We start from the raw sequence: 19,606 nt of genomic DNA, 5'->3' as shown, positions 1-19,606 counted from the left end.
TGTTTTGAGGGTATGGGTTCTTTGTCCAGGAGTGGCAGTTGTGCAGTCTCTCCCACAGCACGGTCCCAGTCGACACCCGGTGCTGGAGACAGTCCACTACACACTGAGCCAGCAGGACAGGTGGAGGACCCGGGAGTCAGGCAAGGCCAGGACCGGGACCAGGGCCACAGACGGACTGGACTGGCCTAGAATGGTCCTCAAACATTCTTCAAGTCCTGGGTGGGAAGGAGAGAGGGAGGGAGGGAGGGAGGGAGGGAGGGAGGGAGGGAGAGTGAGAGAGAGAGAGAGGGTGAATATCATCTAAAACCTCCACAGTGAAGAGCTGCTCATCCCTCTGAGTCAGGCACAAGGCCCTCAGATGGCTGTCCCAGAAGGGCCCGGCCCAGGGACAGAGGCTGCACTTAACTCTTTGACCGGGGAACACAGGCCCATTCACACATTATTGACATTCTCAACTCCTCGGCAGATTGGAGCCGCTCATTCAACTCCCTGCAGTGCAGACATATGGTCAGCAAGGCCTGGCCTCTAAGCTACTGAACCCACCAGCCCTACCCCCTACATAGAGGCTCACACACACACACACACACACACACACACACACACGCACACGCATGCACGCACGCACGCACACACACGCTCACACACACAAGCTCACACACACACACACACACACACGCTCACACACACACACACACACACACACTTAAAGAAGGGGGCAAGCAATCCCTTCCTGGCCTTTTTGGACAAACAAGCAGCTTGTTGGGGGGAGGGGGGGGGGGATCTAGTGGAATGGATCCTCCACCCCTGTTGTGTTGGGATGTCAGGAAGCTGTATTGGGACGGTCGGAGCTCTCAGCTCGAGTGGAGAGATTGTTAGAGGGGGAGGTGGTGGTGGTAGAGAAGAGGGGGGGGGGTGTTGGTCTGGGCTGTGGACAGTGTGAGAATTCTCCCAGCGTCTCTGGGCCTAGTCTTGATGACAGCCTGTCCATTTAGCAGGAGCCCACTGGGGTATCCTCCACATCCACCCACCCCTGCTCCTTCCCCCTCACACTCTAATTGGTCACAAGTGTTCCTGTCGCCCGGTTGGCTGTCCTGGCGTGTTCCGCTGGTTTAACAGCATGTTGGTCCTGTCTGTGGTGCGGTCACCGGGGTCAGATACTGTATATGGCTTTGGGATACGCTCAGATAGCTGGAGTACATGAAGCTAATCGGAAAAGAATACGCCGTGTCACTTTCAATCTGCGGCTGAAGTCACACTGCATTTACATTTGACACAAACTACGTCAAATCAGCTGTATTCAATTCCATTGTTTGGAGACGCCGCAGTTTCGATGACCCCCGGCCCGGCCCGGCACCGCGGCTGTTCTGAAGTCCTGTCAGTGTGTGAACTTGTGGGGTGAAAAATCAGGACAGAAAGGTAAAAAAAAAAGCGCCGTTCGGCGCCGATGAATCAGCCTTATCCTCTTTCATTAGTCCCACTTGCAGCATGCCAAACAGACACACAAAGAGCTCACGCGGGCTAATTAGCTAATATGTGCGACGGCTTAAAATGCCCCCACTGAACACTGGGCCCTTTTTTCCTACGCATTTAAAAGCCTAAATATCTGTCTTATCTGAGCATGAGGCGCGCGGTGGGACGGAGGGTACCTCGGGAGAGGGGCAGCAGACAATAGAGGCGAGGCGGGGAGATCACAGGGAGTCAGCGGTGATATTAGTGGAGATGAAGAGATGAAGCAGCCTTCATCACGCGCCTGTTTCATGTCAGGACGTTTTAGTCTTTGTTGAGCTCACAGACGGTGTCTGTGTGTCTGTGTGGCTGGGACGATGAGGGGGGTGAAGGTGATATCGAGTGACCCCACACACACACACAGACACACCGACACACACACACACACACACACAACCCCTTTCTCCATGATCTCCTGGTCCCCCCCCCCCCCTCCCCCAGCCGGCGAAGTGGGGAGCCTGGTTGAGAGGCCCAGTGGACAGAGGCCATTAGGCGGGATCCTAAAAGCAATCACATAAGCAATGGGATGGAACTAAACCATCTACCCAAGGGTACCAGCCATTATTCTGCTTCACAGCCAACACGGAGAACAAAACGCTGATCGCGCCCCCTTAAATATCTACATATTCTCAAAGGCATAAAGGTAGCCCATTGTAAATGCCCACACAGCCGTTTAAGATAACCATAACCTTTTTGTGTTTCAATCAATCCATAAGTTAATCATGTACACATATGAATAGATGAGCGTAGGGAAGGGTGTTAGTGTATTGGGGCGCAGCCAGAGACAGAAAAGGGGTTTTAAGTGTGAATTGTGAAATGGGTAAAGCCTGCTGGGCTAAACTGGGCGTTTAACGCAGGGGGGGGGGGCGGCCCAGAGCCAGTTGGTTTTTAGCTGTGCTACACTGGCTCTCAAAGTGGTTAAACATTAACCAGTAAACAAGGGGGTAATTAGCAGGCATCGGCTCGTGAGAAATTGCTCATTTAGGCCGAGGTGAGTGAACACAATGTGGCCGAGAGGTCGGGCCGCTGCAGCCGAGCTCCTCTCCTCTCCTCTCCTCTCCTCTCCTCTCCTCTCCTCTCCCTCAGTCAGGGAAGACATCCCTCTTAGTACCAGTACAGTACCATCTAGCTGAACAATGATAGCCACCATTTTGGTTTTACTATGGAACCAGGGGTTGTGCTTTGCTAGCATTTTCAGTTCTTTTCTCTTTGGTGTTCATTTAAAATCCCAGTATCTGATTTCTCCACCCTGCCCCCCCCGCCCCCCCGGCCCCCCGCCTTTTTTCCCCCCATGTCAATACCGTTCATTCACTTCATTGAAAAGTGAGGTGTACAGCATGTGAGGTCTGTCGAACCCCTCTCACGTGAATAACACGTAGCGACAACATGTTTAAAGGTTTCATTCGGAGCATATGTCTTGTCTATCAGCCGTGAATTCCGAACGTCAAGCCGTTCCGGGGGGGAAGTGTGCAGTCACATTTTGCGGAGAGCGGCAGCGCAGCGCGGGGCCTGGGCTGGGCTCTGACAGTGGCAGTTTGTGGCTGTGATGGCTAGCGCCAGAGGTGCTACATTTCCTCCCTTGACTTTTGAGAGGCATCAGGCAGTGAGCTGAGGCTCTGACCCATGAACAGAGCCAGGGGCCGGCTCCCAGGGCATGGCTGGGCTGAGGCTCTGCGTGCCCGGGAAAGGTAACAGATTCCAGTTCAATGATGAGTCAATAACAGGCTTTAGGGAAAGTGTCTGAGCAGCGGCGCATAGTCAAGAAATATGAACATGGGGAGTCTAGAGTCTAGGGTTATTGTTTTTTTTTTTTGGGGGGGGGGGGGGTTTATATGTGAAAAAAATAAACATCTCCTTGATAAAACCTTATTTCTCTGTTTGTTTTCTGTTTCTACTGACCTTGTAAACACAGTTAATATACATACATGAGATACATACTGTACTATATGCTTGTTTGGGTAGAATATAACACTAGAGTTCCCCTCCAATAAGCTTGGTTTGTCCCTTAGGGTATGCTGTATTAGTCTGGCCTTGTTACTCTATATACTGTAGAACGCTGTGGTCTTCTTTTGTTTGTTTTCTAGAGGATATACAAATATCCAGTTATTTTACATCTTTGACATTCATAAACAAGGTCATTACACATAATATACACGTTCAAGGAACTCTGCAGCCCAGACTGTAAGAAGGAGGAACAAGCACATCAAATGAAAAAAGGAACAAAAAAAACTCAACAATTAAAAACTCGTGTTTGTATTCAGACTTACTTGGTGCGAACCAAGACGCTTTCCACTCCCCTGAGATGCCGAGAGTCACCATCATATAATTAAGAGACAAACCGAACCGTGTTTGTATTCAGACAAACACATGTAGTCTAAATAAGACCACGCTCATTCCTATTCATCACGTGTGACCATCATTTCTTATCCCCCATAAAAACAAGTTATGTCGAGGCTAAAAATGACAGTAAAACGCCTGGCTTGGCGTGGACTCAAAACCGTTAATTGATTGCTTGGGCGAGGAGAAGACAACTGAGTCTGTTTGATGAATGTGGTGGTCGCCCTTTCCTTCAGACAGACAGAGAGAGAGAGAGAGAGAGAGAGAGAGAGAGCGTCTCGCAGGATAAAACAAATACCATTCCGTATTAGTCTTGATGAGGGAACACAACCCTGGGAGAGTAAGATGGTGGCGTATAAAAGTATAATGATGACAAAGGACGCTGCCAGCTGGTGTGGTGTACTGTACAGAGCACAAATGACTCCCAGTAATTAAACACAGAGGAAGATGGCTTCCCCCCCCCCCCTGCCGGGCTCTTCTTCCTAGACTGTTCTCACAACATCGTGCCGTTAACTTGGCCAATGTCTCTCTAATCTTGCTTATCTCACAGTTGCTGTTATACCCAAATGATGTTTATAAACATCTACGGTGATACCTGTGTAATAACACTGTTATTACGATAGACGACACATTGTATTCTGGTACTTTAGCTATTCGTGAGCAAAAGAGGTTGAGCGCCGTTTTGTTTATTACGTAGAAAGTAGAAGAAATAGAATATGACGTAGAAGAAGGAAGTCGTTGACCTACCGGCTACCACCTGTCCTGCCAGGGCGCAGTCACGGTCGTAGAACACCCTGGCACACAGCGGAGAGAGCCCACCACCGCCACCACCACCCATCTTCTGCATAGCCCTCTGGAAGGTGTCACCCAGTGCCCCCAGTATCGCCCCTACTCCCCCTGAAACAGCTGGGGCAGAGCTGGGCACAGTCAGGGCCAGGGAGAGGGTGGCACACTGGCCATCGCCGGACACCACGGCTCGGCATTCGATAGAACCACCCGCCACCTCAGCGGTCACGCGACAAGAAGTCCTCTGCCCGGGGTCGTCGCGGACGGCGACGGCGTGCAGCTCGACGGCCGCGCCCCTGGGCAAGGCGGGCACCACGGCAACCACGAAGGGTCCGCGCTGGACCTGCGGCTCGCCGTACGACTCATCCTGCCAAGACAAACAGGTGTCATTCACATCCGCTGGAGGACGGCCTGAAGAAACATGGAGTAGAACGGAACATTTCCCAGCCTTGTGTCGGACCCGTGACAGAATTCCATACGGCTAAACAGGCCTCATACAGTACAGCGCTATTGTGAGAGACTTTTCGAGATATACATTGAGAATAGACCTTATGGTTATGTCGCCATGGCCAACACAAGAGCCCTTTTCAACAGGACTGACAGGAATACAATGAAGATGTGAGATTGCTAGGTGAGCCTTGGTAATATCAGGGTACTGACACTCGTATGTGTCAAAACATACGTAGGGCGCATGCATACAGCTTCCATAAACAAAAGAAACTAATGCATGTGCTTTGAGCTCTGTGTGGTGACATCACAGCCAGAGAAAGAGAGGTCCTTTTCACCGTTTCTAAGGAGCTCATTCCAGACGTGTTGGGTGCGATTTCATGCCATTTCACCACATAAGACATTTAGTAGAAAGCTGCTATGATGGCTTTAAATGATTTAATCTGCAGAGTTAAAATCTTTCTCTCTCCGGACTAAGGGCCATTATCTGCTCCGAAATGTCTTCTGCCAGCTCGCGGCACAATGTGGCCCTCAAATAATACTTGGCTGTGGCTTCATCTGTTAATGGGAGAGAAATGAGCGTTTTATACAACAGTCATTTCGGCTGGAGTCGATAGGGCAAAAACACTTAACCCCCCCTTTTCAATTTGCTGGATCAATTTTCATCCACTTACACCCCACTTCGTAAGTGCAGAATAATCACAGGTTACATACACTTTATTTTGAAATTCACTCACCAAAAAAAAAAAAGATAAGAGAAATCATTGACAAGAGCCGGCAGCGGCAGAGGGCCTCTTTGTCCCCTCCGCAGACGAACCCGTCGTGACCCGATCTACCAGCCACATCAACGCAGCACTTACCTCCAGATTAAACTTTAGCTAAGGCCTAATTGTGCATCAGCGGCCGAGCTCTCTCTCCGAGGAGAATGGGGATGACGATGGGGGAATAAAGGGGGGATGATGTTAGATTTCTTCACACCAATGATTGCATGTAGCTTGTGGTGAATAAGGCTAACAACAACAACAACAACAACAACAACAACAACAACAAAAACAACAACAACAACAACAGCAATAGCAGCAGCAGCATCAGCAGCGAACAATCCAGGAGGAGTCAGGGCAGAGCAGCGCTGCTGAGGTGTTGATTGGGGTGACAGGATGCATACATGGCCTCTGCTTTGAGAAATGTTAAGAATAGCACTTAGCGACCGGCTAGCTATCCACCTGGAGGGCAGCAGTCCTACACTTGTCAATACTTATTGCCCTGGGAGTGGGGAGGGAGGGGTGGCGGTGATGGTCTGTGTGTGTGTGTGTGTGTGTGTGTGTGTGTGTGTGTGTGTGTGTGTGTGTGTGTTCAGCCAGGTTTAAAGGCCATCCCACAGGCTGAGGGTACAGAGGTACCCCACCGTACCCAACCCTCCTCAGACAGACCGAGCCAGGGAACTCAACACACACACCGTGCTGTGTTCCACCTCCCCGGCCTCTGGCAGGCCACCACACTCACGGCTCAAACCTAAACTTCCTCACCACACTTGTCTGAGGCACTTAAATCAACCACATTATTTATTTATCTACCCAAATGTTACATTAACAGAGCAGTTTGTGCAGTAAATTTAGTACCGAGGTCTTTCTTGTGTGTGTGTGTGTGTGTGTGTGTGTGTGTGTGTGTGTGTGTGTGTGTGTGTGTGTGTGTGTGAGTGTGTGTGTGTTATGTGTTTGAGTGTGTGGTGGTGTGTGTGTGTGTGTGTGTGTGTGTGTGTGTGTGTGTGTGTGTGTTATGTGTTTGAGTGTGTGGTGGTGGTGTGTGTGTGTGTGTGTGTGTGTGTGTGTTATGTGTGTGTGTGGTGGTGGTGTGTGTGTGTGTGTGTGTGTGTGTGTGTGTGTGTGTGTATGTGTGTGTGTTATGTGTTTGAGTGTGTGGTGGTGTGTGTGTGTGTGTGTGTGTGTGTGTGTGTGTGTGTGTGTGTGTGTGTGTGTGTATGTGTGTATGTGTTATGTGTGTGTGTGTGTGTGTGTGTGTGTGTGTGTGTGTGTGTGTATGTGTTATGTGTTTGAGTGTGTGGTGGTGTGTTCAGACTGGGCTGTAGTACACTACAACACTACTTCATTACTGCATGTCTCCCTCTCTGCCGGGGACTGAGTGCACTCTAACTGCCTGACACCCCCCTGCCTGCCCCCCCCCCCTGCCTGCCCCCCACCTGCCTGCCCCCCCCCCCCCCCCCCCCTGCCTGACACCCCCCCGCCTGACCAGAAATCATTTATTAAATTAATCCAATAAAATAAAGAGGTGACAAATGTTGATATATGGTGGAGCTGAGTGCTGTAGTAGATGGGGGGCGGGGGGGGGGGGGGGGTGTCTGTGTGCATGTGTGTGCGTGTCTGCGTGTCTGCGTGTGTATGTCTGTGTGTGCGTGTGCATGTCTGTGTGTGTGTGTGTGTGTGTTTGTCTGTATGTGTGCGTGTGCGTGTCAGTGTGTGTGTGAGTGTGCTTCTTAATGCGATCCATAGCATGACTTCATCATCACGGGCGTCCTCTGGCCTAGCGGCCGGGCTCACTAGCCCACCACCACAGCTCTCTCTCCCCGCCCCGCCCCGCCCCATCTGCAGGCCAGCAGGCCAACCAGCCCTGCTCTGTTACTGCACTCAGCACTGGAGCAACACCGGCTGAGGAGTGTGACCTGCTTTATTCCATGTTTGTTTTCCTTTCCCTCCCTCCCTCCCTCCCTCTTTCCTTCCCTCCTTCCCTCTCGGTTCCACACGCTCGGAGCGCGAGGCGCCCGTCGGAGAGACCCGAGAGGCGTGAAAGCCGAACGGTAAACACCGTAATAAGGAAGTGGTGTCGAGGCGGCGAGCAGCGGGGAGCTGATGGGGCTGATGGGGCTGATGGGGCTGATGGGGCCCGGCCCGCTTAGCCAGTTCCCCTACATTTCCTGCCCAGCGGGAGGCCTTCAGCGTGTGGCTCTGTGGAGGAGAAGCACTGTGGGCCTGGAACCTGCCAGCCAGGCCACAGAATACCTCTCTCTCTCTCTCTGCTCTCTCTCTCTCTCTCTCTCTCTCTTTCTCTCTCTCTCTCTCCAACCCCAGCCTAGGCCACTTATGTAAATCAGTCCCAGTGTTTCCGCATGTGCAGGAGATGGGGGGTGGGGGGGTGGGGGTTGGGGGGGCTGTGGAGTGGGGAGACACAGGATACCGTACGCCCCCCTATACTGTACGTTTAGGCTCATTCGAGGTCCCCATCCAGGGAGATGGAGAATGATACAGTGCCTAAGAGACCCACAGACCCGCTGGTGCGCAGAGCGTACAGGACGTGAGGGTTGCGAATGTCTCCACACGTGGAAATGCTTACAGTTCTTTCGAGGGCCTCGACCATCCGTCAGAGCTCCTGACGCTACTCTGAGAGCACGCTCCATTCTCTGCCCCTCAAAACATACTCCTCCAATCTTACTCACTCCATTCCCCCCCCCCCCCACACACACACAAAAAAACACCTTTCACTCAAAGTCGTGCAGAAGAAATCGCCACACCAACTGTCAGTATTATGCAGTAATGAATAACAAACCCCAAAAAACTTTCACAAACAACTAGAAGAAAAGCATTGGCGAGAAGGCAGCAGAAGTTGACATGTTTTTCCAGACCTGTCATCTCGAAACAGGAGTCTGTTTAACAATTATCGACTTATCGCATGTACACCTTCTAATTCATCACACCCACACTCGCAAAGTCACGCATGCATGCACTCACACATCCCTACCCCCACACACACACACACACACACACACACACACACGCCCACGCATGCACGCATGCACACACACACACACACACACACACACACACACACACACACACACACACACACACACACACACACACACACACACACACACACACACACACACACACACACACACACAGGCTGACCTCCGAGCTCGACGCGCCATAAATACGATTTCACACGCGTAGCGGCTCCGGCGTGCTCCCAATTAACCCCGCAAGCTTCCTCGTCCACCTGATTAGAGAAATTATCAACGCACAACAACAACATGGCCGCGCCCCTCCCCACACACGCCACCGCCGCCAGCACGCTGCTGTTCCTATCAGACAGCCATACGCCTCACCACCCTCACACCGTCACCTCAACACGGCTCTGATTGCCAGCCATACACCGAGACTGTTGTCGGAGATAAACGCGATAAATGTTTTGCCCGTTATTACCACTAAAAATAAACTAAGCGAGGGCTTTAGTTGTGATTGATCAGAGGAGTTGTTCAGGTATCGGAAGAGTTTCACCCGCGAGTCAACTTGTGGAAACTAACAAGAGAAGATGGGCTTATCCAAAGCATCGGCGGTAGATTCAAGGTCTACTGGTTTCTGAGGCCAGCTAATTGCACGGTGAAGATGTTATTTCTGTTAACAGACACCTCACCAGATGCTCTGAGTGCGAATCAATACTGACGGACAGAGGCAAGAGACAACACTGAACAATGGAAACAGGAAAAAAAATGGGTCCTTTAAAAACAGGTTAACACTTTCTAGTTCAGACTATTACACCTTAAGAAGTTATCTCTTTTCGCTTTTCTGCAAATTCAGGCTGCTATCCACACCCGTACAGAATACAGTTAAATGTAGATCATTTGATTAGTACAATATGTGCCATGGAGTCCTGTGAGCATATCCATGATGCACAGACAGTATCATTGCAATGGGACATTTATGATTATTATTATTTTTTTCATCAACAATCATCAAATTTCGACATGAAGTGAGTCACAGATACAACAAGGTCTCATATATTTGTGGGCGCAGTCAGACAGTTCTCACCCGTCTGTTGAGAGAGGTAGGCTGAGTTATTCCCTCCCTCAGCAGGGGCTGTGTTATCTGTGTTTGACCTGAGTTAAATATTCTCATTACAATCACTTCAAATGAGCACCAGTGCTTTGTGTAATCCCCACCCCAGGGAAAGAGATGTTTCACTGGGCCCAGGATGAAACGAAACCCCCCCCACACACCCTCCACCCCCACCACCACCACCTCCTCCCCTCTCCCCCTGCACTGAGAAAGAGAGAGAGGGGAGGGATGGGGGGGGGAGGGGGGGTTAGAGAGGACCTGGGAACTTCTGCAACACCCAGCACTAGCCTGACTCTGAATCCCACCACACATGGGGAGAGAGTGGGGGGTCAGGCCAGGAACCTCACCACCAAGCCCAGTACGGCCCCTGAGGGCTGGGAGAGGGTTAACTAACCTGTTTATGGCTGAGACACACGGTGCTGTCAATCTAGACAGAGGTTAATGTGTGTGTCAGTCACCGAGGAGAGCCAGCGTATGTGGCCGTCTGTAGATGGCAGGCTGTGGTCCACTAGAGGAATGGTTTGACATGTCGATTGGAAGTGGAACAGATGGACAACGTTGACCATCTTGAATCACTCCTGACCTCTGACCTGGGCCTGGTGATTTCCAGCCAACTATTTTTCCGAAACGCTTTGGCCACAGCCAGCCAACGACCCGACAGTCCCTAAACAGCAGGCTAATTCCTGTCAGTCACAATGGAACGTTTATTTATGAACACTTCAGAGGTGAGCGGTGGGCTGGACGCGCCTCTCTCCTCACACTGGAGTTCTTCTCTAGCAGGGGGTCCTCACGTTGTCACTAACCCCCCACTCAGACTGACAGTGAGTCCCCACTAGGCTCTCCAGGGGTGAAGGTCCAATAGGTCTCTAGACTAGTCTCCTCTAGCCTCCCCATCACAGAGGGTAAAGGTAAGCTCAGCCACTGAGTACGTGTTAGTCTCCTGTTTGCACTTTTACAGAGTCCCTGACTCCACACCAGTGGAGGCTGGTGGAGGTAGAAATCGGAGGACGGGCTCCGCATGGAATGGAATGAGGAATGGTATCGACATGAGCCCGTCCTCCGATTTTCTACCTCCACCAGCCTCCCCTGACTCCACTCCTGAGCCAACACTGCTCCGTAGCTCATTCAGTACAGAACTTCCCACACCACAGATGGGGAGCCACATGTTGGAGGTGGGCTCATGTCTCCCCCCCCCCCCATCTCCCCTGCCTCCCCGGGCCCCAGGTCCCAGGTTCCAGGTCCCTAGGCATGGCAGATTACTGCAGGAGGAGCAGGCCTGGCTGGGGAGCCTGCTGCCTTTATTAGCTGTGTGGAGCTGGTTGGGGTTGAGGAAAGGGAGAGGGGGGGGAGGGCGGAGGGGTGTGGGAGGGCTAGCGGGATGGAGGGGTGGTGGGGGATAAGCTGCTCGGAGAGTTCAGCACAGCTCCAACAAGGGGATAAAGGATTAGGGCAGGCTCTGAGGAAGACATCTGCTTCTGTGCCAAGCTCCATATTATCAAAGACACCCGCGTTTCCCACATCATCAACTTTTCATGAGCGTGCTCACTGGTAAATATCAGCCACAGTGGCCAGGGTCTCTGAGGACGAGGAGGAGGAGGAAGAGGAGGAGGAGAAGGAGGAGAGGCTAGGAACTTTGGCTCAGATTGAAATTGTAATTTCTTAACACATGAAATTCTGATGATGTCTGAGACTAGCTTGAATACCCTTGAATACTCTATCTAAGACTAGCTTGAATACTCTATCTAAGACTAGTTTGAATACTCTATCTAAGACTAGCTTGAATACTCTACCTAAGACAAGCTTGAATACTCTACCTAAGACAAGCTTGAATACTCTATCTAAGACTAGCTTGAATATCTGAGACTAGCTTGAATACTCTATCTGAGACTAGCTTCAATACTCTATCATGCTCTCATCTCTACCCCCATTTGAGGCACCATAGAGGCATCAATGTAAACAAACAGACGACATTGTCATTCCAGCATTCGTTTCATTCAGTATGCTCACTCAATCACTTCTAGTTGTAATCTTGTTCAGCGAAAGTGCTCTAATTTGCAGATACATATATTTCAACAGCTTAACAAAACTTGTTAGAATTTCCAGCTCACCTGGTTCTGAGCGGCCCGCAGCTTGCTCTCCCAGGCTGCTGTGATGGCGGGGACGTCCTGGCGCCGGGTGGCATAACAATGGGCCTGGAGAATGTGACCCAGAGTCAGGCTGCTGCTCACCGCTTCCAGAACCTTCTCTACGTGGCTGAAGGACAGGCAGGCCTGGGTCCTGGGCCCGGCCTTCACCAGCTGCATGGTGCAGGGGACCAGGGCGATCTGGCCCGCGCAGAACACAGAGTCGTCCACCTGGACAGGAGCACGCAGACACGCACACAGACACACACACATGCACACACACGCACAGTTTTATAATCAATGTCATATTTTCTGTGAAAGTCAACTTAAAACAGATAGCATGTACCATGTAGTGACAGACACAGTGAATATATTAGTAATCATCAGACAGATTAAATCCAGTTTCTATTCATTACAATAACCACGTCCATCCAGTATAGCGGAATCATTAAATACAGGCCCTGTTATCACTTCTATACTGTACATGCTGGGAGCGGCCAACCAAAGTCTTTTCCAGGGGTTAATATTCTTCATCCAGCTGCCCCTATAGAGAGCTGTGGGTGGCTCTGCTAGGCCATGTGGCCTGAGTACACACTACACACTACACACTACACACTATAGCTTTCAGGGAATAAATCTCTCCTCAAAATCAATCCATCGCTTGAAACTCAATTACACACTCCCACAGAACTGGTTACTGGTCCACTACTGCACCGGCAGCCTGGGAAAGATGTCAAACATGATAAATGCACTCCTTCTATTAAACGGACAAATGGCTGGTGAAGACATTGTGCTGTTCGATAGAAAGTGAGGCCAACTCATTTATTTGATTTCAAAACACACACTCACACACTGTACTGTACTCCTCACGGACCAAATGCTAGCGCCTTCTCTAAAGCTGAGGGCAGAAGAAGCTGCGCTGTTCATACTAACTAACTGAACTACCTGCTTGTCTTGTCAAAAGAGCACAATACATCCATCAGCAAGGTGCAACAATCAAATTAGCATCAATTACCGGCCTATGTTTGAGTATCGCAGCATCAAATTAGCAAGTTCCAATTTATTTTTCTTTTTTTTTTCTTCTTTTCGATATGTTCTATCACCAATAACACACGTTTCACACCGTTAAAATAAGCAGGCGCTTCCGCATGAGCATGCCAGCGTACCGGTACATCCGACGCCAAGTGTGTCTGCGTTGTCTTATTCATGAGCATAATTAGCCGGTGCGATAATGAGCTGAGAATCCCAGTTAAACACCCTCTTAAGAGCAAGTTCCCTAAACTCAATAATACAAGCAGAAGAGATCCGTGTGATTAATGCGGAGGAACGGGTGGATATGCGGGAGCAGAGTACCGGCAACTGGGGAGGTCAGGTCTACAGAGACCCGTAGGCCCCCTGCTCTGGGAGATCAAGCTCAGGCCAGGACATCCTGCTCAATGTAAATAGCCCTACTAGTGACACAGTGCTAATTGGTGGTCTTAAGCAGGGACCTCTGGGTCTGTATGTGTGTGTGTGTGTGTGTGTGTGTGTGTGTGTGTGTGTGTATGTGTGTGTGTGTGTGTGTGTGTGTGTGTGTGTGTGTGTGTGTGTGTGTGTGTGTGTGTAGGGGACCTCTGGGTATATGTGGACGCTGACCTCCACAGGGATCAAGGAGGCCAGAATCAATGGATACATGGCGTGAGACAAGGTCCTTAACCGATTAGCATACATCCATGCATGGGTATCGTATTTCTCAGCCAGATTACCAGGGTTAGGGGTGGACCAGTGGTATTACTGAGGGGCTTAGCACCCCTCTCTCCTTCCTTCCCTCCCACCCTCCCACCCACCCACCTCCACCACGTCCACTTGCTCACTTTGTTAGCAAATGAAGGTAATTGTGTTCCTCCTACACCCGCTCTCTGAAGAGTTAGAGTCCAATGCCCCTCTAGGCTTATCTGAAGTACCTAAGTGGAGAGAAATTGCTCGGACAAAAAAGTTGTGTACTATAAACCCGATGACCAATAATGACCGCTGTTCTTCTCTGAATAAAGAGCAGAAATAGCCCTTTCTATGAGCATTAGAGGCAACTCTAAGACACACAAGCACATGCAAGCAAAATAACAGAGAAAGTTGTATACGTCGTCTGTTTTTGCACTATTTTCAGGTATGCATCCACGTAGCGTACTCTACTTTATAACAAGTCATTCACGAGCAGAGCAATGTCTCTGACATCACTGCAGCGAACAATAAAGTTTTATTTTATACCCCCACCGTGATAAAACCAGCAGTTTGTAGAAGAATGTGAGTTGGTAATAACAGAACAACGTCTAACGTCTTGGGCTCCAGGGGGGGATACGGCCACAGCCATTTCCATAATCATATGGGTTACCCATGATTCCTAGCTCCTGGGTTCACTTGTCAACTTTGATGAATCTTCAGCATCTGCCTCTGCTGCTCCAAATTACCGGGACAGCGGAGGAGAAGAGAGAGATGGAGCGGGGGCGGTTGGGGGGGTGGGGGTGGGGGTGGGGGGGGGGGAGAGGAATCCCTCCCTGCTTTCAAACGCTCGGATCAATCACCGGATCATTTACCTGCGAGCACTATCTGGCGGAGCGCGGGCGGAGCGATACATCTACGTCGGTGTTACATAAAAGCCAAGCCGTCGACACGGCGACAACAAATCGTCATTGGCATTCCATTTATGAGCCATCAAACGCCATCATATCTCCTCTAACGGAGGAGCCCAGATCAGGGTGGACGGGTGGCCATGGGATCTCTTCGCCACACGCCAGCCACCTCATGAAAAGAAACGCTCCACGTTTAGAATTCCAAAAAAGGAGGGCCGTTTCCCCATTTGTTGATTTGAATATCAAAAGGGGGCCACAGTGTGGGGGGCCCCTTGACTGTTAAAGAAGACAAACTCCCCTAGCTTCCGCCAAGCAGGTGTGTGATGATCAATTATTAAGGCTCCATCTCAGGTTACCTTTGGTGGAAGGGGGAGGGGGGTCGGCTTTTTCGTGACGAACCTGCAAGTGCGGTGCGGTGGGGGGGGTGGTGGGGGGAGAGGGGAGCGAATACTATTTACATAAAATTAACAGTTCAAAAGAATGAGTTCACACACCAATCAAACTCGTTAATTGACTGTCAATGGTGTGTCCCTGAATACACAACACGGCTACATAATTCATCTTCCGCCTTGACAGGGAGAGACAGTCCAATTTGCATGGGCGTCCTAAACGTGATCAACAACCACAATGCCACATGCATTTTTAATAAGCCAGAGATGGGCCCCTTTAATATTCATAAGGGTCAAACAATTGCATATCACATTAAACTTCCTATAACAAGGTAAGTAGTTTTCAAACGGTAACCTTAAGAGTCTAAATGGCCCAGAGAGAAAAGAGAAGAGACTCTGTATTAAAGATTTCACAGCTCAATCGCAGGACGTGTTTATGTTCATCGGTACAGTATAGCTAGCCAACTCTTTCCTCTCTCATCACATCTCATATACGCTGATATCTTGTCAGCTAATAACTTGTTAGAAGGCATGTTAAATGTTTCAGAATCCCCATATTCAATTATTGATTGTCTCTGTGGAAACACATACTTGCTGTGGAAAGCTTTACACCTCCAAGTTAAGCAATGTATATACTTTCTGTTGAACGCTCGGTCTTGAGTAGTGTACCTTCGAGTTAGATCATATTTCGGTTGACTTGACGCTAAACGCAACTCCAACCGTATTTCCCCAACAATCCCTCTGAGCCGCACAAACCTCCTCACGGCAAGACGTGGGAGACGATCCCGGCACGAGACGCCTCCTTAGCATTAATTAAAGCTGTGTTTTGGCTTCATGCTTTATCGACCTTTATTTCATGGCTTAAACACCATCATTTTTCATAAACCCAATGACGTGTCAAAAGGTCACCGAGCCCCAAGGACTCCCTCTCTCTCTCTCCCTCTCTCTCTCTCTCTCTCTCACTCTCTCTCTGCCAGCCCCAGACAGTAACACATATGTAAATGTACTCGGCTGGCTGCTTCCATCCTCCACTCTGAAGCCTTAACGGTGTCTTGTAACGTTGTCTGAGGCGTTTCTAATTGTCGTTTTTGTTAGAACCCTCTGGGGCATGACCGCTTAGGCTAGGCTAGGCTAGGCTAGGCTATATATACATGGGTGTCATAGATAGCCCTTTGGGCTCCATTTGGCTTAGCGTGCTACTGAGGTTATGTTCCAATATCCACTCAAGCATACCTCTAATAATGAAGCAAATATATCGGCCATGCGTCCTTTAAAGGTAGGCCTCTGCTAGGATGGATATGGGAATGTAGATGGGCGTCATTAGCGAGTGGGTAAAGTGACCTGGTATTGATGAACACTCAGGCTCTCACTTTCCCTGGTCCAAAAACAGTGAGGTGGAAGAAAAGCTCCATGGCCCCTATCAGATATGCTAATGGTTCCATTTCCCCATAGAGTCCTCATGCATAATTGAACAAAGGGAATGATAATACAAAATGTGTAAAATGGATCAAATTAATACGGTGTTACTTTTCCGCTAATGTAAGACAACACGTAATACACACTAAAAGGGTAAACAGAAGGTGACTAAACAAAGTGGGACGCAAGTTCATGTTTGGATTCTAACTGTTTTAAACATGTCTCCAAATATATGAAGAATTATTTACAGTGGGGCCACAGTGAATGCGTAAAAGTACCGTTGAACTTTGGAGGGGGGGGGGTGACTATATCCTCAGAACACTGGGGCGTGACATGTCATGTCATAACACCTCTCAAACTGTATTATAACAATTCAACATTCTAAACCTCGCGCTCCTATAATCCCTTATGGACCATACTTATTTCATGCAACAAAATTCTAAATCTCTTCTCCTGATTTATTTTTGCTGAATATTTAAAGGTTAGCAAATAGTTTAAAATGTGGGGATCAAGAACTGAGGCACAAGTTTAAGTGCATATATTATTTCTGCTTTTTGGATTTGATAGGGAATAACTGTTTAATCCTTTGCGCGGTGGATGGCAGTTTGTCAGGTCTGTGTGCTGTCTGTGATTTCATCTTGAACTGGCTTCAAGTCTATGGGGCTCTTGCAGCATTAGTGCATTCAAAGCCAATCACGTCTCCGAGTGGAAAATGATAAGAGATGGGCTCATGTTGTGCTACGCCCTGAGGAAATCCTGCCTCTTCTGACACCTCATTTCTACAAATATAAAAACGTTCAGGAGAACTACAACCTTTCCCCCCCTCCAGCATCTCCCACTATCTTAGCCTTCTCACTTAAGACTTCATGTGAAGAGAAAAAATATATATTTTTCTAAAAAAAATTTCATCCTCTTGTTTTTCCCTCCGTTTCTATTTTGTTCTGTTTGCGCTCTAGTTTGAGCCTAACCCTTGTATGCTCAACTGTCACACGGCATCAGTGTTACTTAAACGGCGACATAAATAGCCCAACGAAACGCACAAAGAAAGGCAAATATGGGGGACTTCTGCGAGCGTCCTCTGGTTTAGCACTGCATACTCTAGACAAAAAAAGAACCGCCGACATATGCTGAAAATACACGCTCATTACCAGAAATCAATCTAGAAAGATGAAAAGGAGCAGGGCTCGTGATGAGCCACCGTAGAGACAAAAGTGTGGCCATTTTCCAGTAAGGGACACTGACTGGCCTGTGGCCCCCTCTCTCCCTCTCTCCCTCTCTCCCTCTCTGTGCTTCTGTATGGCGGGTTTCTCATCTGCGTGGCTGTCTGCCCCGGACATGCCCGCTCCAGAGACGCTCGCGTGGAGGAGTAACACTGTCACATCGGTTCTGGTCAACTTTATGCGGATTACTCGTCTGTAGACGCTGTTCTGGAGTATTATCAAGGTCACGAGGGACTGAGTGCTGAATGTACACAGAGAGACAGACACCTCCCCGCCACACACATCCCCACACCACCATACACCATCAAATAAATAAATCATCTCTCTCATTTCTCAATTCCCCAAAATATGTCTGCATTGCCTCAATAATTCAGAATCAACATTCTGTCATGTCAATAATTTAATTCATGTTATTGTATTTGGAAAAAAAATAAAAATGAAATGGAAATTGTCATATTATTATATTATAGTAAACATATTAAAGAGTTGATAGAGGTATGGAGAGTACAGTAACACATAAAGCCCAAACCCTCAGTATTGTGGGAGTGTGGTGTTGAGATGGAGGGGCATGTTTTCTCTTTGCGTTAGGGCAAAATGCCCCTGCTGCCTTCAACTGTCCCGACCTCACATCTTTTGACAAATTGGTTGTGAGGCTTTTACGACTGATGCACATATCGCAAAAATCATTTCTGCCAAGCTTCCTTTCTGTGACCTGCCCGTGGGACATGACAGACTCCTCCATGCACCGCTCTATCAAACCACATCTTTCCAGGACAATGCAAATTATGACAAATTCCATCATCCTGCATTATGCGCTTTCTCACTAATCTCCCTAATTCGAGAGAATCGGGGAGGGTTTCGCCGTTTCAGCTGAGGGGCATGTTGTCTGATTGAATGATGCTGAAACTGCAACCCTCCTCAACCCCCGTTCATCCTCCCTTTCCAGCTGTGACCAGAGCGAGCACCTCTCTTTCTTTCTTGTCTTTTCACATGCTGTTGTTTTGGGTTTTTTCATGGGTGGTCAAAACAAACTGTATTTACCTTTTTTATTTACAGTCAAAAGTCAAGAGTCGGCAGGCCACCTGTACACACATGAAATCAAGGCTGCACTAATTCAAGCCCTAGCTCTTGGATAGTTTAATTGTGTTTAGTTTGTGTGTGTGTGTGTGTGTGTGTGTGTGTGTGTGTGTGTGTGTGTGTGTGTGTGTGTGTGTGTGTGTGTGTGTGTGTGCGTGCGTGCGTGTTGTTATTGTTGTCTGTGAGGGAGAGCCACAGTGAGTGATGTCCAGCCTGTCTCCCCCATGACTCTCAGTGACCCGGTAGGCTGTCACATTGGTAAAGCCAGTGGTCTGAAGAGGCCAGTCTTCCTGCATCTCCCTCTACTGCCATCACTTAGCAGACCCAGCCAGGCCACTCGGACACACAGACACACTAACACTCAACCTCTTACAACCCGTGGACAACCTGCAGCTCACATCTATACAAATACAGGACAGAGGAATACAGGCAAAATAGACAGCAGAGTTTCCTAGTGAGACTTCGTAGTGGTGCAGTTCCCTGTTCTCTCAATAGATGGCAGTATGACTGCATGGAAAAGCCTATGGTGGTATAGAATGTGGCTGGGCTTTCTCAATGCGGTTACATACAGTCTGTCTGAGCACATAGCTTCAATGTCTCCTTACATCCATTTTCAAATAAATATTAAACTGCAAATTCTCATTAGTATTGGACAATTGTGAACTTAAAAAACGAAATGATTTTTGGAACTAATATTCAATGCGTTTTGCTGCTCAAAATGATTTGTGTCAATATGTATTTTCCAGTAATAAATCTGTTACTGGAAAACAAAACAGAGGACATATAAGGTGATATAATTTTGCAGCAAAAAAGGTAGTACAAAAAAGTACTGTTCTATCAAATGTACTGTGG

The 19,606-nt window shown here is 48.9% G+C and overlaps 1 protein-coding gene across 1 annotated transcript in view; it reads right to left on the bottom strand.

Annotated features, from left to right (window-relative positions):
* Positions 1 to 19,606, bottom strand: part of dph6 (diphthamine biosynthesis 6) — a 62,337-nt gene continuing 42,731 nt past the window's right edge. Inside the window, exons 13-15 of the mRNA XM_083684180.1 lie at positions 12,032 to 12,277; positions 4,591 to 4,996; positions 1 to 215 (exon numbers count right to left, since the gene is read on the bottom strand). Coding sequence (XP_083540306.1) covers positions 97 to 215; positions 4,591 to 4,996; positions 12,032 to 12,277 — 771 coding nt within the window. The 3' untranslated portion in view covers positions 1 to 96. The remainder of the gene's footprint in view (positions 216 to 4,590; positions 4,997 to 12,031; positions 12,278 to 19,606) is intronic.

This window comes from Argentina silus, assembly GCF_951799395.1.
Source record: "Argentina silus genome assembly, chromosome: 13".
Lineage (NCBI taxonomy): Eukaryota > Metazoa > Chordata > Actinopteri > Argentiniformes > Argentinidae > Argentina > Argentina silus.
The sequence above is the reverse complement of the archived record's forward strand: the minus strand, read 5'-3'. Positions and strand labels throughout refer to the sequence as shown.